Below are 17,836 nucleotides of genomic sequence, written 5' to 3'. Positions count from 1 at the left end.
TGTGACATCAATATCTTCTATCTCAACAGGTGCAATATCGTGCATAATTTCTTTGTATAAGTCATGAGGTATAGCACTAGCACTGGCACCCATATCACATAAACCATGATAACAATGATCTCCTATTTTAACAGAAATATCAGGCATGCCTACCATAGGTCTATGTTAATCTTTAGCACAAGGTTTAGCAATTCTAGCAGTTTCATCACAGAAATGAATAACATGCCCATCAATATTATCAGACGGAGATCTTTAACAATAGCAATATTAGGTTCAACTTTAATTTGCTCAGGAGGTGTATAGGTTCTAATATTTCTTTTACGAACCACAGTTGAAGCTTTAGCATGATCTTTTATCCTAACAGGAAATGGTGGTTTCTCAACATAAGCAGTAGGAACAACAGGATCATTATAAGTGACAGTCTTTTCTTCAACTTTAATAGGTGCAGCTACTTTTACTTCTATGGGAGGATGATATTTAAACCACTTCTCCCTAGGGAGATCAACATGAGTAGCAAAAGATTCACAAAAAGAAGCTACTATCTCAGAGTCAAGTCCATACTTAGTGCTAAATTTACGGAAAACATCGGTATCCATAAAAGATTTAACACATTCAAACTTAGGTGTCATCTGACTCCTTACCTTCGTCGAGGTCCCAATCTTCAGAGTTGCATTTAATTCTTTCCAATAAATCCCATTAGAATTCAATAGTCTAAATCATAAAAGAGCCAGCACAAGAAGTATCGAGCATAGTGCGATTGTTATCAGAAAGCCGAGCATATAAATTTTGAATAATTATTTCTCTTGAGAGCTCATGATTGGGGCATGAATATAACATTGATTTAAGCCTCCCCCAAGCTTGAGCGATGCTTTCTCCTTCGCGAGGCCAAAAATTATATATATAATTGCGATCACAATGAACAAGATGCATAGGATAAAACTTCTAATGAAATTCCAATTTCAATCATTTGTAGTTCCATGATCCCATATCATCACATAGTCTATACCATGTCAATGCATCTCCCTTCAAAGATAAAGGGAAGACCTTCTTCTTAATAACATCATAGGGCACACCTGCAAGCTTAAATAATCCACAAACTTCATCCACATATATTAGGTGCTCATCAGGATGCATTGTTCCGTCTCCTGCAAAAGGATTAGCTAGCCATTTTTCTATCATACCCGAAGGAATCTCAAATTAGACATTTCCATTTTCAGTAGGTTCAGTAGCTTGAGGAGCAACTCTTTGCTCTACTGGTCGGGGTGAAGATACCCCGAACAAGCCCCTCAGAGGATTACTTTCCATAGTAACAAGTGATGGTAAATTTCAGCACACTATATAAATCTTTTTTCCTTACCAAATTCCACCTACCAAAGGCGCTTCACTCCCCGGCAACGGCGCTAGAAAAGAGTCTTCATGACCCACAAGTATAGAGGATCTATCGTAGTCCTTTTGGTAAGTAAGAGTGTCGAACCCAACGAGGAGCGGAAGGAAATGATAAGCGGTTTTCAGCAAGGTATTCTCTACAAGCACTGAAATTATAGGTAACAGATAGTTTTGTGATAAGATAATTGGTAACGAGCAACAAGTAACAAAAGTAAATAAAGTGCAGCAAGGTGGCCCAATCCTTTTTGTAGCAAAGGACAAGCTTGGACAAACTCTTATATGATGTAAAGCGCTCCCGAGTACACATGGGAATTATCGTCAAGCTAGTTTTCATCACGTTCATATGATTCGTGTTCGGTACTTTGATAATTTGGTATGTGGGTGGACCGGTGCTTGGGTACTGCCCTTACTTGGACAAGCATCCCACTTATCATTAACCTCTATTGCAAGAATCCGCAACTACAACAAAAGTATTAAGGTAAACCTAACCATAGCATGAAACATATGGATCCAAATCAGCCCCTTACGAAGCAACGCATAAACTAGGGTTTAAGCTTCTGTCACTCTAGCAACCCATCATCTACTTATTACTTCGCAATGCCTTCCTCTAGGCCAAAATAATGGTGAAGTGTCATGTAGTCGACGTTCCCATAACACCACTAGATGAGAGACAACATACATCTCATCAAAATATCGAACGAATACCAAATTCACATGACTACTAATAGCAAGACTTCTCCCATGTCCTCAGGAACAAACGTAACTACTCACAAAGCATATTCATGTTCATAATCAGAGGGTTATTAATGTGCATATAGGATTTGAACATATGATCTTCCACCAAATAAACCAACTAGCATCAACTACAAGGAGTAATCAACACTACTAGCAACCCACAGGTACCAATCCCAGACTTGGAGACAAGAATTGGATACAAGAGATGAACTAGGGTTTGAGAGAAGATGGTGCTGGTGAAGATGTTGATGGAGATTGACCCCCTCCCGATGAGAGGATCGTTGGTGATGACGATGGCGATGATTTCCCCTTCCGGAGGGAAGTTTCCCCGGCAGAACAGCTCCGCAAGAGCCCTAGATTGATTTCGCCAAGGTTCCGCCTCGTGGCGGCGAAGTCTCGTCACAAAAGCTGGCTTGTGATTTTTCCTCATCGAAAGACTCCATATAGCAGAAGATGGGCATCGGAGGGCCACCAGGGGACCCACGAGGCAGGGGGGCACGCCCCCACCCTCATGGGCAGGGTGTGGCCCCCCTCTGGAACTTCTTGCACTCATTATTTTTTATATACTCTGAAAATGACTTCCGTGAAGTTTCAGGACTTTTGGAGCTGTGCAGAATAGGTCTCTAATATTTGGTCCTTTTCCAGCCCAGAATCCCAGCTGCCGGCATTCTCCCTCTTTATGTAAACCTTGTAAAATAAGAGAGAATAGGCATAAGTATTATGACATAATGTGTAATAAAATCCCATAATGCAATAAATATCGATATAAAAGTATGATGCAAAATGGACGTATCAAAAGACACATACAAATCCAATGAGGAACATAAAGCACTTGCGTTTGGTGGATATGCACAAAGCCAGGGATGCAAATTGGAAGCATACTGCACTAGAGGTTAATTTCAGAGAAGATGCACACATGACTCACTATGGCTACCAATTTTGATCGATCGAGCCATGGAGGCCATGATTTTCAGAGCAAGAAAATCGGGCTCTAAGTTTTGCAGGGGAGGGGATGGAGATGTGGAGGACAGGGGAGGAATCACCTCGGGAATAACCGGCGGCGGAGGACATTGACGCTCTGGAGGCAGTGGGGTGGACGCGCTACTGCTCCTCGGCGAGGTGGACGTGCTGCTGCTTCTCCTTGTCGGTGGGTGTCGACGGCGTTGCTGCTCGTCGCGCAGCGGACGAAGCTGCAGCTCCTGGAAGGGTGGTGCGCAGTGGGCCAGGTAGGGGCAGCGGCGCAGTGGGTTGGGGCGGCGCAGTGGGTCTGGGCGGCAGCGCAGGTAGAGGCGGCGGCGTAGTGGGTCGGGGCGGCGGCGCAGGTCGGGGGCAGCGCAGGTCAATCGAGGATTGAGAGGTTGAGATTGGAGATTTTAGTGGGGGGAGGGTTAGCAATGGCGCACCTCCTAGGGTGCGCCATAAGTACCCTGATAGCAATGGCGCACCTTCCCTGGTGCGCCATTACTAACTTTTTTATTATTATTTTTCGTTGCATCTAATAATTTTTTAGAAAATGACGATCAAATTTTAAAACATTTATGAATGTCAAAAGATATCATCAAATTTGTTATTTAAAAATATTTATGAATATCAAAAAATATCATCAAATTTGTTATTTGAAAATATCATCAAATTTATTATTTGAAAATATTTGAAAAAATATCATAAAAATTGGTATACCAATGGCGCACCTCCTAGGGGTGCGCCATAAGTACCCTGATAGCAATGGCTCACCTTTTCCTGGTGCGACATTACAAGTTATTATTATTATTTTTAGTTGCATCTAATAATTTTTTTAAAAATGATGATCAAATTTAAAAACATTTATGAATGTGAAAAAATATCATTAAATTTGTTATTTGAAAATATTTATGAATATGAAAAAATATCATCAAATTTGTTATTTTAAAATATCATCAAATTTGTTATTTGAAAATATTTGAAAAAATATCATAAAAATTGGTATACCAATGGCGCACTTCCTAGGGGTGCGCCATAAGTACCCTGATAGCAATGGCGCACCTTCTCCTAGTACGCCATTACTAACTTTTTATTATTTTTTTTAGTTGCATCTAATAACTTTTTAGAAAATGACGATCAAATTTGAAAATATTTATGAATGTGAAAAAATATCATCAAATATGTTATTTGAAAATATTTATGAATATGAAAAAATATCATCAAATTTGTTATTTAAAAATATCATCAAATTTGTTATTTGAAAAAATATGAAAAAAATATTATAAAAATTGGTATACCAATGGTGCACCTCCTCGGGGTGCGCCATAAGTACCCTGATAGCAATGGCGCACCTTCTCCTGGTGCGCCATTACTAACTTTTTATTATTATTATTTTTAGTTGCATCTAATATTTTTTAGAAAACGACGATCAAATTTGAAAACATTTATGAATGTGAAAAAATATCATCAAATTTCTTATTTGAAAATATTTATGAATATGAAAAAATATCATCAAATTTGTTATTTGAAAATATCATCATTTTTTTTGGATTTTTAGTTGCATTCATTTGTGAATTGGTAAAACATTTATGAATATGAAAAAATATCAACAAATTTGAAAAAATATTCATGAATTCAAAAAGTACCCATGAAATTTAAAAATATTCATGAGTTTAAAAAATATTAACAAATTCAATACTTTTTGTGAGTTAGAAATTCAATACCAGAATAAACATAAATAAATATTCATGAGGACTAGAACAGAAGAAATATCATTTCAATATGTCGAAATACAATCGAGAAATGAAGACTACAATTTAAATACAATCGATCTTAGCTAGCTACCTTTTCACAATCTTCTTGCCTTTTCCGCAAATGGAGTTCTTCTGTTGAACAGACGTCCTTTAGGTAGGGTGGTCCTGCTTCTTCTTGTGGTGTATGGCACTTCATCATCGTCGTCGGGTTTCATCTTCGGATCCCCGTACTTGTCGAAGTCTTGCTCATTGGCGACTCCATCCATTCCGATGATCTTCCTTTTGCCTCTCCTCACGACAACACGACTGGGCTTTGACGGGTCGGTAATGAAGAAGCGTTGGTCTACCTGGGAAGCCAGTACCCATGGCTCATTTTTCGCGCTGACGTTTGCGCCCGCGGTCTTGGATTTGGCTTTGGGTATAACCATGATGGAGAAATACCGGTCTTCTTTTAGGACGCTTGGCCCATCTGACACGGAAGATCGGGACCTTCTCTCCAGCGTAGCTCAGCTCCCAGATTTCCTCGATCCTTCTGTAGTATTTGTCCTTGTCGATACCGGTGTAGGATTCCATCGTTACCCCGGAGTTCTGATAACCATCGCTCTTCATGTCCTTATCCTCGGTGTAGAATGTATAGCCGTTGATATCGTATGCCTCATAGGTCATCAGGTTATGCTCGGCGCCCTATGAGAAAGGCGAATATGAGTTTTTCTTCCGCGGAAGAATTCTCATGTAAAGGGTACGACAGAAGCTTCTCCTTGAACCAATGCGTGAAACATGAGTTGTGCTCTTTGATTATATCTTCGTCCGTCCTCTGTTGGCCTCAGTCATTGTACGTCTTATAAATAAAGGTTTTATGCTCTATCACCCAAGGATCGACCACGTCTATGTGTTGTAGCGCGACTAGGTTTGCTCTTTCAAAGTCGGCGAGTTGACCCTCGAAGTCGACATGCATTTCACGGCGACCATCGCGGTGACCCCATCCAGCGAGCCTGCCAAGGTGCCTGTTGACGGGCAGACCAACGGGGTTCTCGATGCCTAGATAATTCGTGCAGTAGGAGATGCACTCTTCGGTCAGAAAGCCCCTGGCTATACTTCCCTCTGGACGTGACATGTTGGAATGTATCCTTTGATGACATCATTCATCCTTTCGAACGGCATCATGCTGTGCAGGAACGTCGGCCCGAGTTGGATGATATCCTTCACAATATGGACCAGCAGGTGCACCATAACATCGAAGAATGCGGGCGGGAAGTACATCTCAAGCTCATATAGTATCACCACGATCTCTTCCTATAGCCTTCTGAGTTGCCTCACGCCAACCGACTTCCGAGAGATGACATCAAAAAAGTTGCATAGGCCAAATAGAGTTTAATGGACGTGCGCGTCCATGATCCCACGGATTGCAACTAGAAGTATCTGCGTCATCAGCACATGACAGTCGTGAGACTTCATCCCGCTGAACTTCTGCTTCGCTGAGTTTAGGTATCTGCTTATCTTTCCCGCGTAACTGTAAGAAAGTTTTACTCCTACGAGGCAGGTGAAAAACTGCTTGATCTCCTCCTGATTTAGAGTGAAGCACGCGGGAGGGTAATCATTTCCGATCTTCTTGGCCTTTTTGCCTTTGCGACGACTTTCCGTGTCCTGCTTCGCCTCATCATCATCATCATTAGCGTGAAGCTCCTCCCTGATGCCCATTGATTTCAAGTCTGCCCTTGCTTTCAGCCCATCTTTGGTCCTCTCTAGCATGTTGAGCAGGGTACCAAGCAGACTCTCGCACACGTTCTTCGTGATATGCATGACATCAAGGCTGTAAGGCACACGGAGGATCTTCCAGTACGACAAGTCCCAGAAAACAGACCTCGTTTGACATACCTTCAGTAGCGGCTCTGGCGTCTTTCGCTTCTTTCCCGGCTCTGGCGCCTTTTGCTTCTTTCCCGGCAGTGGGAAATTTTTCCAATTTTTCAATAGCTCGTCTATTTCCTCGCCGCTCCTCGTACGCGGGCGTCTTCGAGGTTCGGTTTCACCATCGAACAAATCCTTACGTTTTCTCCATGAGTCATCGTCGCGAAGCCACCTTCGATATCCCATGAACACGATTTTAGAAGACCCAAGATCTCTATCTAGCTGGCGATACGTTGTGTCATCCATGCACCTGACGCATCCAGAAAATCCGTGGACCACCTGCCCCGCGACATATCCGTAACCGAGATAGTCGTGCACTGTCATGAGCAGTGCGGCTCTCATAGGGAAATATTCTTTCTCTGCGGCGTCCCACGTATTGGCTGGCGTTTTTCAGAACGTGTCTAGCTCCTCTTTCAGCAGCCCCAGATACAGATTGATGTCGTTCCCTGGTTGTTTCGGCCCTTTAATTAGCATAGTCATGTGAATGTACTTTCTTTTCATGCACAACCAGGGGGGAAGGTTGTACATCCACACAAACACATGCCAGGTGCTATGTGTGCTTCTCTGGCTTCCAAACGGATTGACTCCGTTGGTGCTCGCGCCTAGCACGATGTTCCTTGGATCGTCCTCAAATTCTGGGTGTTCGAAGTTCAACGCTTACCACTGGCTCGCATCCTTAGGATGACTCAACAACTTGTCTTTTTTATTTATCTCCGGATCATTTCCATCATCTTCTCGCTTCTTATTCTCCCTATCTGCGTGCCAACGCAGGAGCTTTGCTAGCTTAGGGTCTGCGAAATACCGCTGTAGACGAGGAGTGATCAAAAAGTACCACACCACTTTTCGAGGAGCTTTCTTCCTTTTCTTGTATCGAGTGACGCCGCACACCGGACATATGGTAGACTCCGCGTGCTCGTCCCAATAAATGATGCCATTGTTCATGCACACATGGTATTTCACGTGCGGTAAATCCAGAGGACACACGATTTTCTTCGCCTCCTCGAAACTAGTCGGGCACTTGTTCCCCTTGGGAAGACGTTCGTGCCAGAATGACATGTTCTCGTCGAAGCATGTGTCGGTCATTTTGTGTTTTACCTTCATCTCCAGAGCCATGAGCGTTACTTTCAGGCGGGTATCCTCGGGCCTGCATCCTTCATACAATGGAGTAACCGCGTCTATCTCCAGTTGATCCAGCTTGGCTTTCTCTCGGATGGCAGCCCTTGCGTTATCCGTCTGCTTGTCAAGCAGCTCTTGAATATGAGGGTCCTGCACCCAGCCCATCGATAGTCCATCGTCGTCTACTCCGGCATTTTCATCTTCATGATCATGCCCTTCGTCTGCTCCGGCATCTTCCTCATCATCATGTCCGGCATCTTCTACATGATGACTATGTACTGCATCTACTTCGTGATCATGTCCTGGAGATTCTTCGTCTTCTCGCCCGCCCTCGCCGCGGTTGTTTTGTTGCCCTTCCTCATTTCTTGCCCGGCCCCCATGGACGACTTCATAGTCATCTTCATCACCTTGCCACCGATAGACATCCATGAAACCACGCAAGGGCGGGTGGTCCCGCACCTGTACGGAATCCGGGTCCATAAGGCTCTTCAGCTTGCATCTACGATACGAACATCTTATCTCCTTCTCGTTTTTTGAAGCATCTCGGCCTTCACGGAGCTCAAAAACATATTCACGATGCCTTCAGTCATCATGCGGACCATGTTCGCCTGCGGGGTAGAGCAAAACGATATTTTAGGACCAAAAAAATTAATTTGGCATGACTTTGCCTAAAAATAAGACAAAAAATGCATAGTACCAAATTCTTGCCGAAACGGAAATGAATCAACATTCCGGCAAAATATTGGCAACTATCGCATTTCAAATACCGGTATCTGCAAACACAAACATATGCAACACCACAAATATACGTAGATCTAGGCCATAAAAAGTGCATGCGCACGTTGTTGGACGGAGAAAAAAGTAGATCTACAACATAAAGAAAGATTTTCCCTTACTTACCTATCAAAAAAAGGTAATTTAACCACTTAATTTGAGTGAATCTATGGTGCAAATGAGGTGAGGAGGAGGAGGCATCCGAGACAAGCTTGGAGGGGGAGGTGGAGAGAATGAAGTGGGAAAAGTGAGTGTGATAGGTGGCTGTCCAAAATATCTAGCTGCTCTCAGGTTACCAATGGCGCACCACCTAACAATGCGCCATTAGTGGCGCACCTGTTATGTGGTGTGCCATTACTAGTTTTGCAAAAAAAATTAATTGTTAGTAGTGGCGCACCGTGGTTGTGGTGCGCCATTACTAGTTTGAACTAGTAATGGCGCACTACAACCTGGTGCGCCATTACTAGTTTTGAAAAATAAAGTAAAAAAATTGTTAGCAGTGGCGCACAAAACGTGTGGTGCGACATTACTAGTTAAAACTATTAATGACGCACTATGCCCTGGTGTGCCATTACTAGTTTGAAAAAATAAAAAAAATTGTTAGTAGTGGCGCACCGTGGGTGTGGTGCGCCATTAGTGATATGGACTCTAATGACGCACCACATATGTGGTGCGTCATTAATGTCCATGTTAGCTATAGCCCTTTTCCTAGTAGTAATACTTTTTAGGAGTAGGTGAAGAGAGGTACAACCACCATGAGTAGGCGACAACCTTAGGGCATCTTCAACGCCGATCAGGAAACTTTTCGTAACTGTTCGGGCTGCGCGATTCAGACCGCGAAAGTCATCCAACGCCGACTTTTATCGGTCTGCGGGGCGCTCCGGGCACGATTTGCCCCGTAAACCGGAGATAAAAATTGGGGGTTTGCGGGAGTTCGGACCGATCCCAAGCCTGCTTCTGACCGCCCTGGCCCATCAAAAACGTCCGCTCTTCCCTCCCGCGCGTTTTCGATCAGTGCCGCTCCAGAGCGTCAGCGCCCGCATTCATGCTCGGCCAGAGCGGACGCGACCACTCACTGTCGCCAGCATTGAGGCGGCGTGCCGACCGAGAGAGCGCCGCCCGCACCGCTTTCCGATGCAGGTGACTGGCGCGCGTTCAAACGAAGCGACGTCCGCCCGTCCGTTCGTCTGCCGCCCGCATTGATGGCACACGGTTGCCGAGGCATCTTCTTGGGGGCCACCCGTCCGTCCCATTGCCGCCCACCTGTTCTATATGAACCGGTGCCATGGTGCCTCAGCCATAGCCACAGTCATCACTCTCCGCGCCACTCCCCGCCATGGATCCCTACGCCGCCAAAGCTTTCTGGGATGCGCCGTCGGAGCAGAAGAAGGCCATGGCAGGACGCAGAGGGCCGCCAATGGTCTAAGGAGCTCCATTGTCGGGTGTACGCGGTCAGCGATGCGGTGCCAACAGGGACGGAGGGCACGAATAAGTAAATGGCGCGCGCCGTTCCAAACAATTGGCGGGATCCGAATTGTTAACGTTTGCATGAGATAAACTCCCACATATTCTAGCTGCATTATTGCCAGAGGCCGGCATCAAGGCTCACGTGTGCTGCTTAAGTTATCCCACATTCTTCTTTCTAAATTGTTGTTATCTCGTTCCTTGTACGAACGCGCGATGCTGCCAAAAAGAAAATGCACGTTGCCTCCATTTTCTTGTTGGCTCGTTTCCTTGTGAGAGCGCATGACGCCTCCATTATGTTTTTGGCAAGAAAATATGGGGCATTGCTCCAATGGCATGTTGTCCTTAAACTTATTGTAGTGCCTGTCAACTAAGCAATAACTACTGAATTAATAGAGGTTAGTTGCCGTTAGTTGTGCACATTTGGCGTATGAGTGAAGGCATCAAATTTGTCAAACTGTACTATTCTGAACTGTCGCTGTGAGTTGAGGAGCCCTAGCATTGGAGGGACAGGAATCATATCCTTGATGAATCTTTTTTTTTTGTGACCAATCACAATGATGGATCTGGTGAAACACATAAAGAAGGCAAAGAAACCTGGCTTAATATGATGTCGCACAGAAACTTCCGCCATAAATATAAGTCTATGACACATTTGCTAATCTTCGGTTGCCTGAAAATCTTTGGCGTTTTAGACGTTTTGGACACGACTCAAGGGAGAATATCTGGTGCTCTCGGAGCACCTAAGCTTAGGTGCTCCGATGCGACCTCGGCTGTTGGATCGTGATCCAATGGGCAACATCACATGGATGTGGACCAAAGCGTCATTTCAGGAATGTTTGGAGCGTTTTCTGCAAAATATTCATGCTGAATTGTCTTTTTTGTTTCTCTATGTGTATTTCAAATTTGGTTTCAATTTTTTAGAGTTTGTACACTCATGTCATGTGAACATTCACAATTTTTTTGGAATTTTTTGAAACATTTAGATGTGCATTTTCAAAATTTGGAGCATGGGAGCACCAAAATGGATGGGAACACCAGATACTCTCCCCATGACTCAAGACCGAGCCGGACATGTGGACGAACACGTCCAAACACATTGTCACCGCGCGAAGGCAACTAAAAGATGGGAAAGACATGACGGGTGAAGGGGAGTCCAAGGGTTAACCGGTGTGGGTAGTGGTGGAGGTGGTGAGTGTTTTTCAGCTCTGTGAAAGTGGGGTTCAAAGCAATGGGCAAGGCGACAACGGCTCGGAGGAGGCCACCAAAATCTTGCAAAAATCTAAGTTAATGATCAATAACTTTGGATAAGTAATTTAGAAAGAATATTCTCATACTCACACAATACAAGGACAAGCATATGTGAAATCTGTCCTTTCATAATTTGTAAATAATACGTGTCTTGTTGTTCGATTAGGTCTACAAATGATGTAATGATGAATGTATAAGAAGGATAGGGCGGTGCAGTGAGGCTACGCAGACCGACACCGCACGGCGGGTAGGTCGATGGAGGTGGATGGGAATGAGGAGAGGGCGGATGACTATGTTGACGAGGGTGATTGGAGTTGATGTTTCTTTTCCAGTTAGCTAAAAAATATGCTGCCCTAACTATAAGTGTTTGTTATAAACTTAAAATTTGTCCAGGAGTTAAAGATTCGAGGGAACGGCTAATTGCACTATGTCACTATGATATTAGTTCAGGAGTTAACGATTCGAGGGAACGGTTTATTGCACTATGTCACTAGCTATGATATTAGTTTTCTCCCATTGTAACATGTTTTACCCTATCTACACCCCCATTCCACTATTCAAGCGTAGCAAGAGTAAGCCGACGCCTAAAAGGAATACCAAAGTTAAAGCCAACAAAGCCACGCACAATACATTCTGGCGCTTGACATATGTCAAAAAATAAATTATCTGCATTGATAATTTTTTATTTACCAATGTGGTAGTTGTATTGACTTGAATACTAGTCTTCCTTTTGAAATCAAAAAGTAAGAATCTTGATTAACTGATTCAACCACAGGAAGTGAAACTTACAGCAAATGAGATAAATTCTCGCATAATCGCACGTACTATGTACTAGTACACACCCAACGGCGATCACATTCACATCTCTGCAACCTTGCTCGTCGGCCAAGTGACGGCGATAGGGCTCGTCACCGAGTGCTCGCCGTCGCTCCACTCGATCGACCCGAACGTGTACTTCTCCGTGACGCTACTGGTGGTTCGTTGCGCAAAGGTGAGCACGTACTCCTGTGTTTTCTCCGTCGGGCTGAACTGCAGCGTCTCGGGGCTCACCGTGACGCGAACGCCGTCCGGGGCGGTGATCTTCGCCGTGTACGCAGCCGCGGCGTCGCTGCCGACGTTGCGCACGACACGGCGCTGCGTGACGACCGCCACTTTGTTCGAGGCGAACACCACCGAGAAGGCGGGGTAGTTGTGGTCGCCGACCGAGGAGCCCGCGCGCTTCGAACAGCTGATGGACGAGCCAAAGACGGCGACCTGCTTGGCGGTGTAGCCCAGCGCGCACAGGAAGTTGATGTAGTCCTCCGTGCCGGCGTCGTAGACGAGGCCTGGGTTCACGGCGCTGTTGGGGTCGATGTGCCCGGCCCCTCGCGCGAACGGCGTGGACGCGTCGCTGGTGGACATGTCACCGATCACGCCGCCGGAGCTGTCCACGTTGTACGCGGTGGTCATCAGCGCGGACTTGATGGCCGCCGGGCTCCACTCTGGCCTCGCCTGCCGGAGCAGCGCGGCGATGCCGCTCACGTGTGGGCATGACATGGACGTGCCCGATATGATGTTGTACTTCACCCGCCTCGTGTCGCTCTCGAGCTCCGTGGGTGAGTTGGCGCCTGTCCAAGCGGCGAGGATGTCCACGCCGGGCGCGGTCACGTCCGGCTTGAAGATCTCCGGCGCGCGGAAGTTTGGCCCGCGGCTCGAGAAGGACGCCATTCTAGGGGATGGAGGCGTCGGGCCGACCACGGTGCCGCGGAAGACGATCGTCGCGGTAGGGGATGTTTGAGCGCGTATGTACTTGAAGATCTTCTCGGCGTCGACAAATGACACAGCCGTGGCGGGGTGGACATGCGGGCTGGTGATGGACTGCTCGCCGAATGATTTTGTGCTCGCGAGGATCGCTCCGGCGCCACCGGCGAGCTTGACGGCATATGGTTTCGCTGCTCGGGCATTTACACCCGATTCACATAGAACAATCTTCCCCGCGACCTTGGTAGCGTTCAGCTTTCCCTCCTCGCACACTTTGGAGCCCGCGTCCCCTCCGTAGACCAGCGGTATCTTGGTCGCGCCGAGCGGCTCGCCGGCATAGAGAGTAGTGCCCGTGAAGGTCTGGCCGTTGCCGAGAACGACATCGCCTGGGAATTGGCGGTTGAGTGTGGACGCGCCGACCGTCAAGAACCATGGCGCTATGTTGCATGCGGTGGAATCTCCGGGGCCGGAGTTTCCCGCGGAGGCGGAGACGACGATGCCCTTGCTGACGGCGCGGAACGCGCCCACGGCGGTGTTATCGCTATAAAAGTTCGGGGCCGTGCCGACGGCGCCGAGGGAGACAGAGAGAACGTCGACATTGTCCGCGATGGCCTCATCAAACGCGGCGAGGATGTCAGAGCTCGCGCACCCTTCCTCCCCGCACGCTTTATAGACGGCAATGCGCGCGCCCGGGGCCATGCCGACGGCTTTTCCTCTGGCATAGTCGAAGAAGCCGGCGCCCGCGACAGCAGAGCCACCGGCGGTGGAGGAGGTGTGGGTGCCATGGCCGTTGGTGTCTAGCGGCGACTTGGAGTCCGCGCCGAGCGCACGGCCGCGTAGAGCCTCCTGCCCCCGCTGGAAGAACTTGGCGCCGACGAGCTTGTTGTTGCAGAGCGCGGAGCCGTTGAACGACGGACCCGAGACGCACCTGCCACGGAACTTGCTCGGTGGGGGCGGCAGCGACGGGTCGGCGGCGAAGGACGGGCGGCCTTCCGGGTAGACGCCGGTGTCGATGACCCCGATGACGACGTCCGTGGCCCCGTTGGACGCCTTGAGCAGCCCGGAGGACGGCGAGAGGCCGAGGAAGGACGGGGTGAGGGTGGTGTGCAGCTCCTGCATCGTGTCGGGCACGACGGCGTGCACCGAGCCCGACGACGCCAGCTGCGCGGCCTGGCACTCCGTGAGCCGCGCCGCGAAGCCCGTGGCGGCGTGCTCGTAGGAGTAGAGCACGCTCGGCGCCGGGCTGGACATCTCGACGGGGATGCGGTCCCGCAGGAACGAGCCGTACCCGCGGGTTGTCAGCAGGCCGCGGCGTGGCAGCCGCGGCGCGTGCGCTTCCACGACGTGCACGATGTAGGAGGACTGGGCCTCCACATCCGTGGCCGTCGCCGCGGCGCCGGCGACGGCGGCGAGCAGTACGACGCACAGCGCCGCGAGCGCGAGCGGCCTGAGGAGGTCCATTGTCGCTCCGAGAGGTGCGGTACCAGAAGGGACGGGGCGCGCGTATAAGTAGGCGGCGGCCACCGCGGCAGGACGGGGTTGCCGATCCAAGTCATCGCGGAGGGTAGGTCGCGCTGATCAGTGCGCTGGCCGAGGAGAGGGATCGGACATATTCTAGCGCTGCATTATTGCATTCTCGCGTGCCGCCTCAGTTATCCTACTACTCCTACGAGCGGCACATTCTTCTTTCTAAACTGCTGTTGGCATGTCGCAATAATGGAGTACGAACGCACGATGGCTCCGTTTCGTTTTAGGCGGGAAAAGAATGGAGCATGTTTGTCCTCAAACCGAATGCAGTACTAGTTTTTCTCCCACGTCAACTTGTGAAAACAGTATTGAATTAGGTTAGTTGTATATGTATGTTACATGTGCCGGCTGTTGGCGTATGATTGAAGGCACCAGACTTGTCAACTGTTCGATGGTACTACTGTTGTGTACCGTCTAACGTCTGAGCTTGCGACGTACTTCCTCCGTTCCAAAATACTCCCTACGTTCCGAATTACTTGTCTTGGATTTGTCTAGATATGGATGTATCTAGCAGTCTAAATACATCTGTATCTAGACAAATCCAAGACAAGTAATTCGAAACGGAGGGAGTAGATGACTCGACTTTGTATTAACTTAATACAAAGTTGAGTTATTTATTTTAAAAAGGAGAGAGTAGCACTGTATGAGATCAGGATGGGTCACCGTGAGAACAACCGGAGAAGAAGCCAAAACACACCTACACATACGGTGCAGGGAAAATATCAGACGCTACCAACCCTCAAATGCTACCATGACACCAACTTGTAAAATTAAAATTCAAACATGTCAAAAAATTCTGAAAGAAATCATGGATGTTCACAACACATATGTCGACATTCTCTAAAAACTCAGATCAAAATTCAACATGCACATAGAGCAACAAAAAAGACGAATCCATCATGAATAATGTCAAAGGTAGACAAAAGCAAAAATGATAGTATTCACATCTGAATTTGTCTATTTTGTTTCTCCTTGTGTATTTCGAATTCCAATCTGAATTTTTAGGGGTTGTCGACATATGTGTCTTGAACATCCATATTTTTTTCAGAATTGTTTGGCATGTTTAAAATTTGTAGAAGACTATATGATGCAACTCAATTGTATTCATCGGAGTCTGTTACAATATATAGAGGTGGTGTCTTGCGTAACAAGCCAACTAACCCTACAATATCTCTAGGAATCAACTCTACAAGGCTAGAGATAATAGAAGGATCAGTCGGTAATAAATACAGAGATATCATGTTCAAACAAATTTGAATTTTGAAAATTGTTATCATGATATCACATGTGCATTGCTATACCATACTGCTGCAACTCTGCGGGTGCGAGAGGTGCCTGCATGTGGTGTGCATGAGGCGGCATATGGGTAGGGCTCGCGTCACGTACTACTTGCATGCACGTCCTCCTCCGCCTCTTCATTATTTGGCCCGTACGACTACGTTATCGTCTTTGATAACAGAAGCAAAGGTAGGCGATAATGTCCTTTGGATGGATCGTAGTGTACACTGAAAGACTCGCATGACGACACGTCAATAATCGTCTAATTAGAGGGTAATAATCATGCATTTGCCAGCATTTTGATATGGAAGCAAAAGGCGTCAGTTTTGCCACTGTACTGATACAGCTTCTTGATTTGAGATGGCGCCGTGGCGTTCGGTAGAGAGCAGATTGCAAACTTTTTTACCTGATACTAGCTAATTGTTTGTGCGTTGCAACAGAATACACTGGCTGCGAAACTGGACTATCGTGTGGTAGAAACGCTACCATAGTAGCGTCAGCGCATCGTTGCGGTAGAAAATTACTAGTTCTTGGCCATATTAATTGGGTTCCATAATGTCATGTATATCTAAATATGCAAAAAAAAAAGTATTATATAAGAAACGTCCCTGCAGCATGGCTATAACAAAATCCAATAATTAAATTAGTTTTCTCAACAATTACATTACATGATGCAAATTTAAAACTATATCTCCAACTTTTCATTTTTATGCAAATTTAAATCTATATCTCCATCTTTTCTATTTGAGGTACAACCAGTACACACCTTCTCTATATACTTCTGAAACCGATTCAAGAAATAAGCAAACTAAATCTCAGGCATTAAGTTAAAAATTAAATTAAGGAATGCTTTGGTACACCCACTTAAAAAGTTATTCGGATCTTGATGCAGATTAGTGGTTTTGTTTTTAGAGAAAAGGTGTCGGTCAAGCCCTAGAAAAGGCTCGAGCATAACCCGATTATGAATTAACAAAGCCATCAACCGGCCTGAATTACATGAAGTAGATACAAAGTAAAGAAACAGGAAACGACCAAGATACACAGAGCTGTAGCAGCTTACAACAAAGTAGTGATACAGGCAAAAACAAGATAGTAATAGGAGCCTAGCCACGATCACCAAGGTCACATGCCAAGAGCAGCAGCCATGCCAACAGCAGGGCGAGGGGGAGGATGAAACCAGCATCGACAACCAACATCTCCTGGCCTACTCCCGCAGAACATGCCAAGATCGACAAGCCAACCACTTCTACCTCCAAAGAAGACCACTATCTTCTTGCCCTAGTTTAGTGATCTAAATGCTCTTATATTTCTTTACTCAGGGAGTATGTGTAAGTATAACCTAGATGGTTAGCTAATGATGACCTGCACGGGACACGCCCGTTGATTCCTAAGTCTCTGCCTTGTACAAAGCTGCTTCACTCTGCTTTGTACAAAGATGATTTTTGTATGTCTTGTATTCCTTGTATAATTTTAAGAAGATTGGTCTTCATCAAAGCCTAAATTATCTTGAATAACTCCTCCAAAAGCTTAGAATAGGATTTGATATGTTGTTAAGACTTCTTTAAACCTAGTAGGAAAAATAAGGAGAAAATGATAGAACATATAATGATTATTATCTCCTCGATAGCTCATATGAGAACAACCTTTGAAGAAGGAGAAAACCCACGTTGGTGAGTTTGGAGAACAATAAATATACTTTGCATACTTCCATTAAAAAAATAGTGGAGAAAAATTTGGAAGTATTGCATATATTAATTCATAAAACCTTTTATGTGAAACTTTGAGAGAAAGCTTATAAATGAAAAATATGCGATCGAGTATGCCATTGAAAACTCCTTGAGTACCCAATGAAACAATATAAGGAGAAAATGATATATGACATATGATGGCAATTGTATCTTTGATAACAATATATGAGAAACCTCATAAGGATAAAACTCATCAGT

The 17,836-nt window shown here is 46.1% G+C and overlaps 1 protein-coding gene across 1 annotated transcript; it reads right to left on the bottom strand.

Annotated features, from left to right (window-relative positions):
• Nucleotides 1–11,999: 11,999 nt before the first annotated feature.
• LOC119318137 (subtilisin-like protease SBT1.4) lies at nucleotides 12,000–14,559 on the bottom strand. The gene has a single exon (XM_037592656.1). It carries the CDS (start codon nucleotides 14,544–14,546, stop codon nucleotides 12,204–12,206), a length of 2,343 nt encoding a protein of 780 aa, XP_037448553.1. The 5' UTR covers nucleotides 14,547–14,559; the 3' UTR covers nucleotides 12,000–12,203.
• Between the last annotated feature and the right edge of the window lie 3,277 nt (nucleotides 14,560–17,836).

The sequence above is a fragment of the Triticum dicoccoides genome, chromosome 6A (genome assembly GCF_002162155.2).
Source record: "Triticum dicoccoides isolate Atlit2015 ecotype Zavitan chromosome 6A, WEW_v2.0, whole genome shotgun sequence".
Lineage (NCBI taxonomy): Eukaryota > Viridiplantae > Streptophyta > Magnoliopsida > Poales > Poaceae > Triticum > Triticum dicoccoides.
The sequence above is the reverse complement of the archived record's forward strand: the minus strand, read 5'-3'. Positions and strand labels throughout refer to the sequence as shown.

Coding starts and splice junctions, on each gene's coding strand:
- LOC119318137 (XM_037592656.1), bottom strand. CDS start 14,546: ATGGACCTCCTCAGGCCGCTCGCGCTCGCGGCGCTGTGCGTCGTACTG.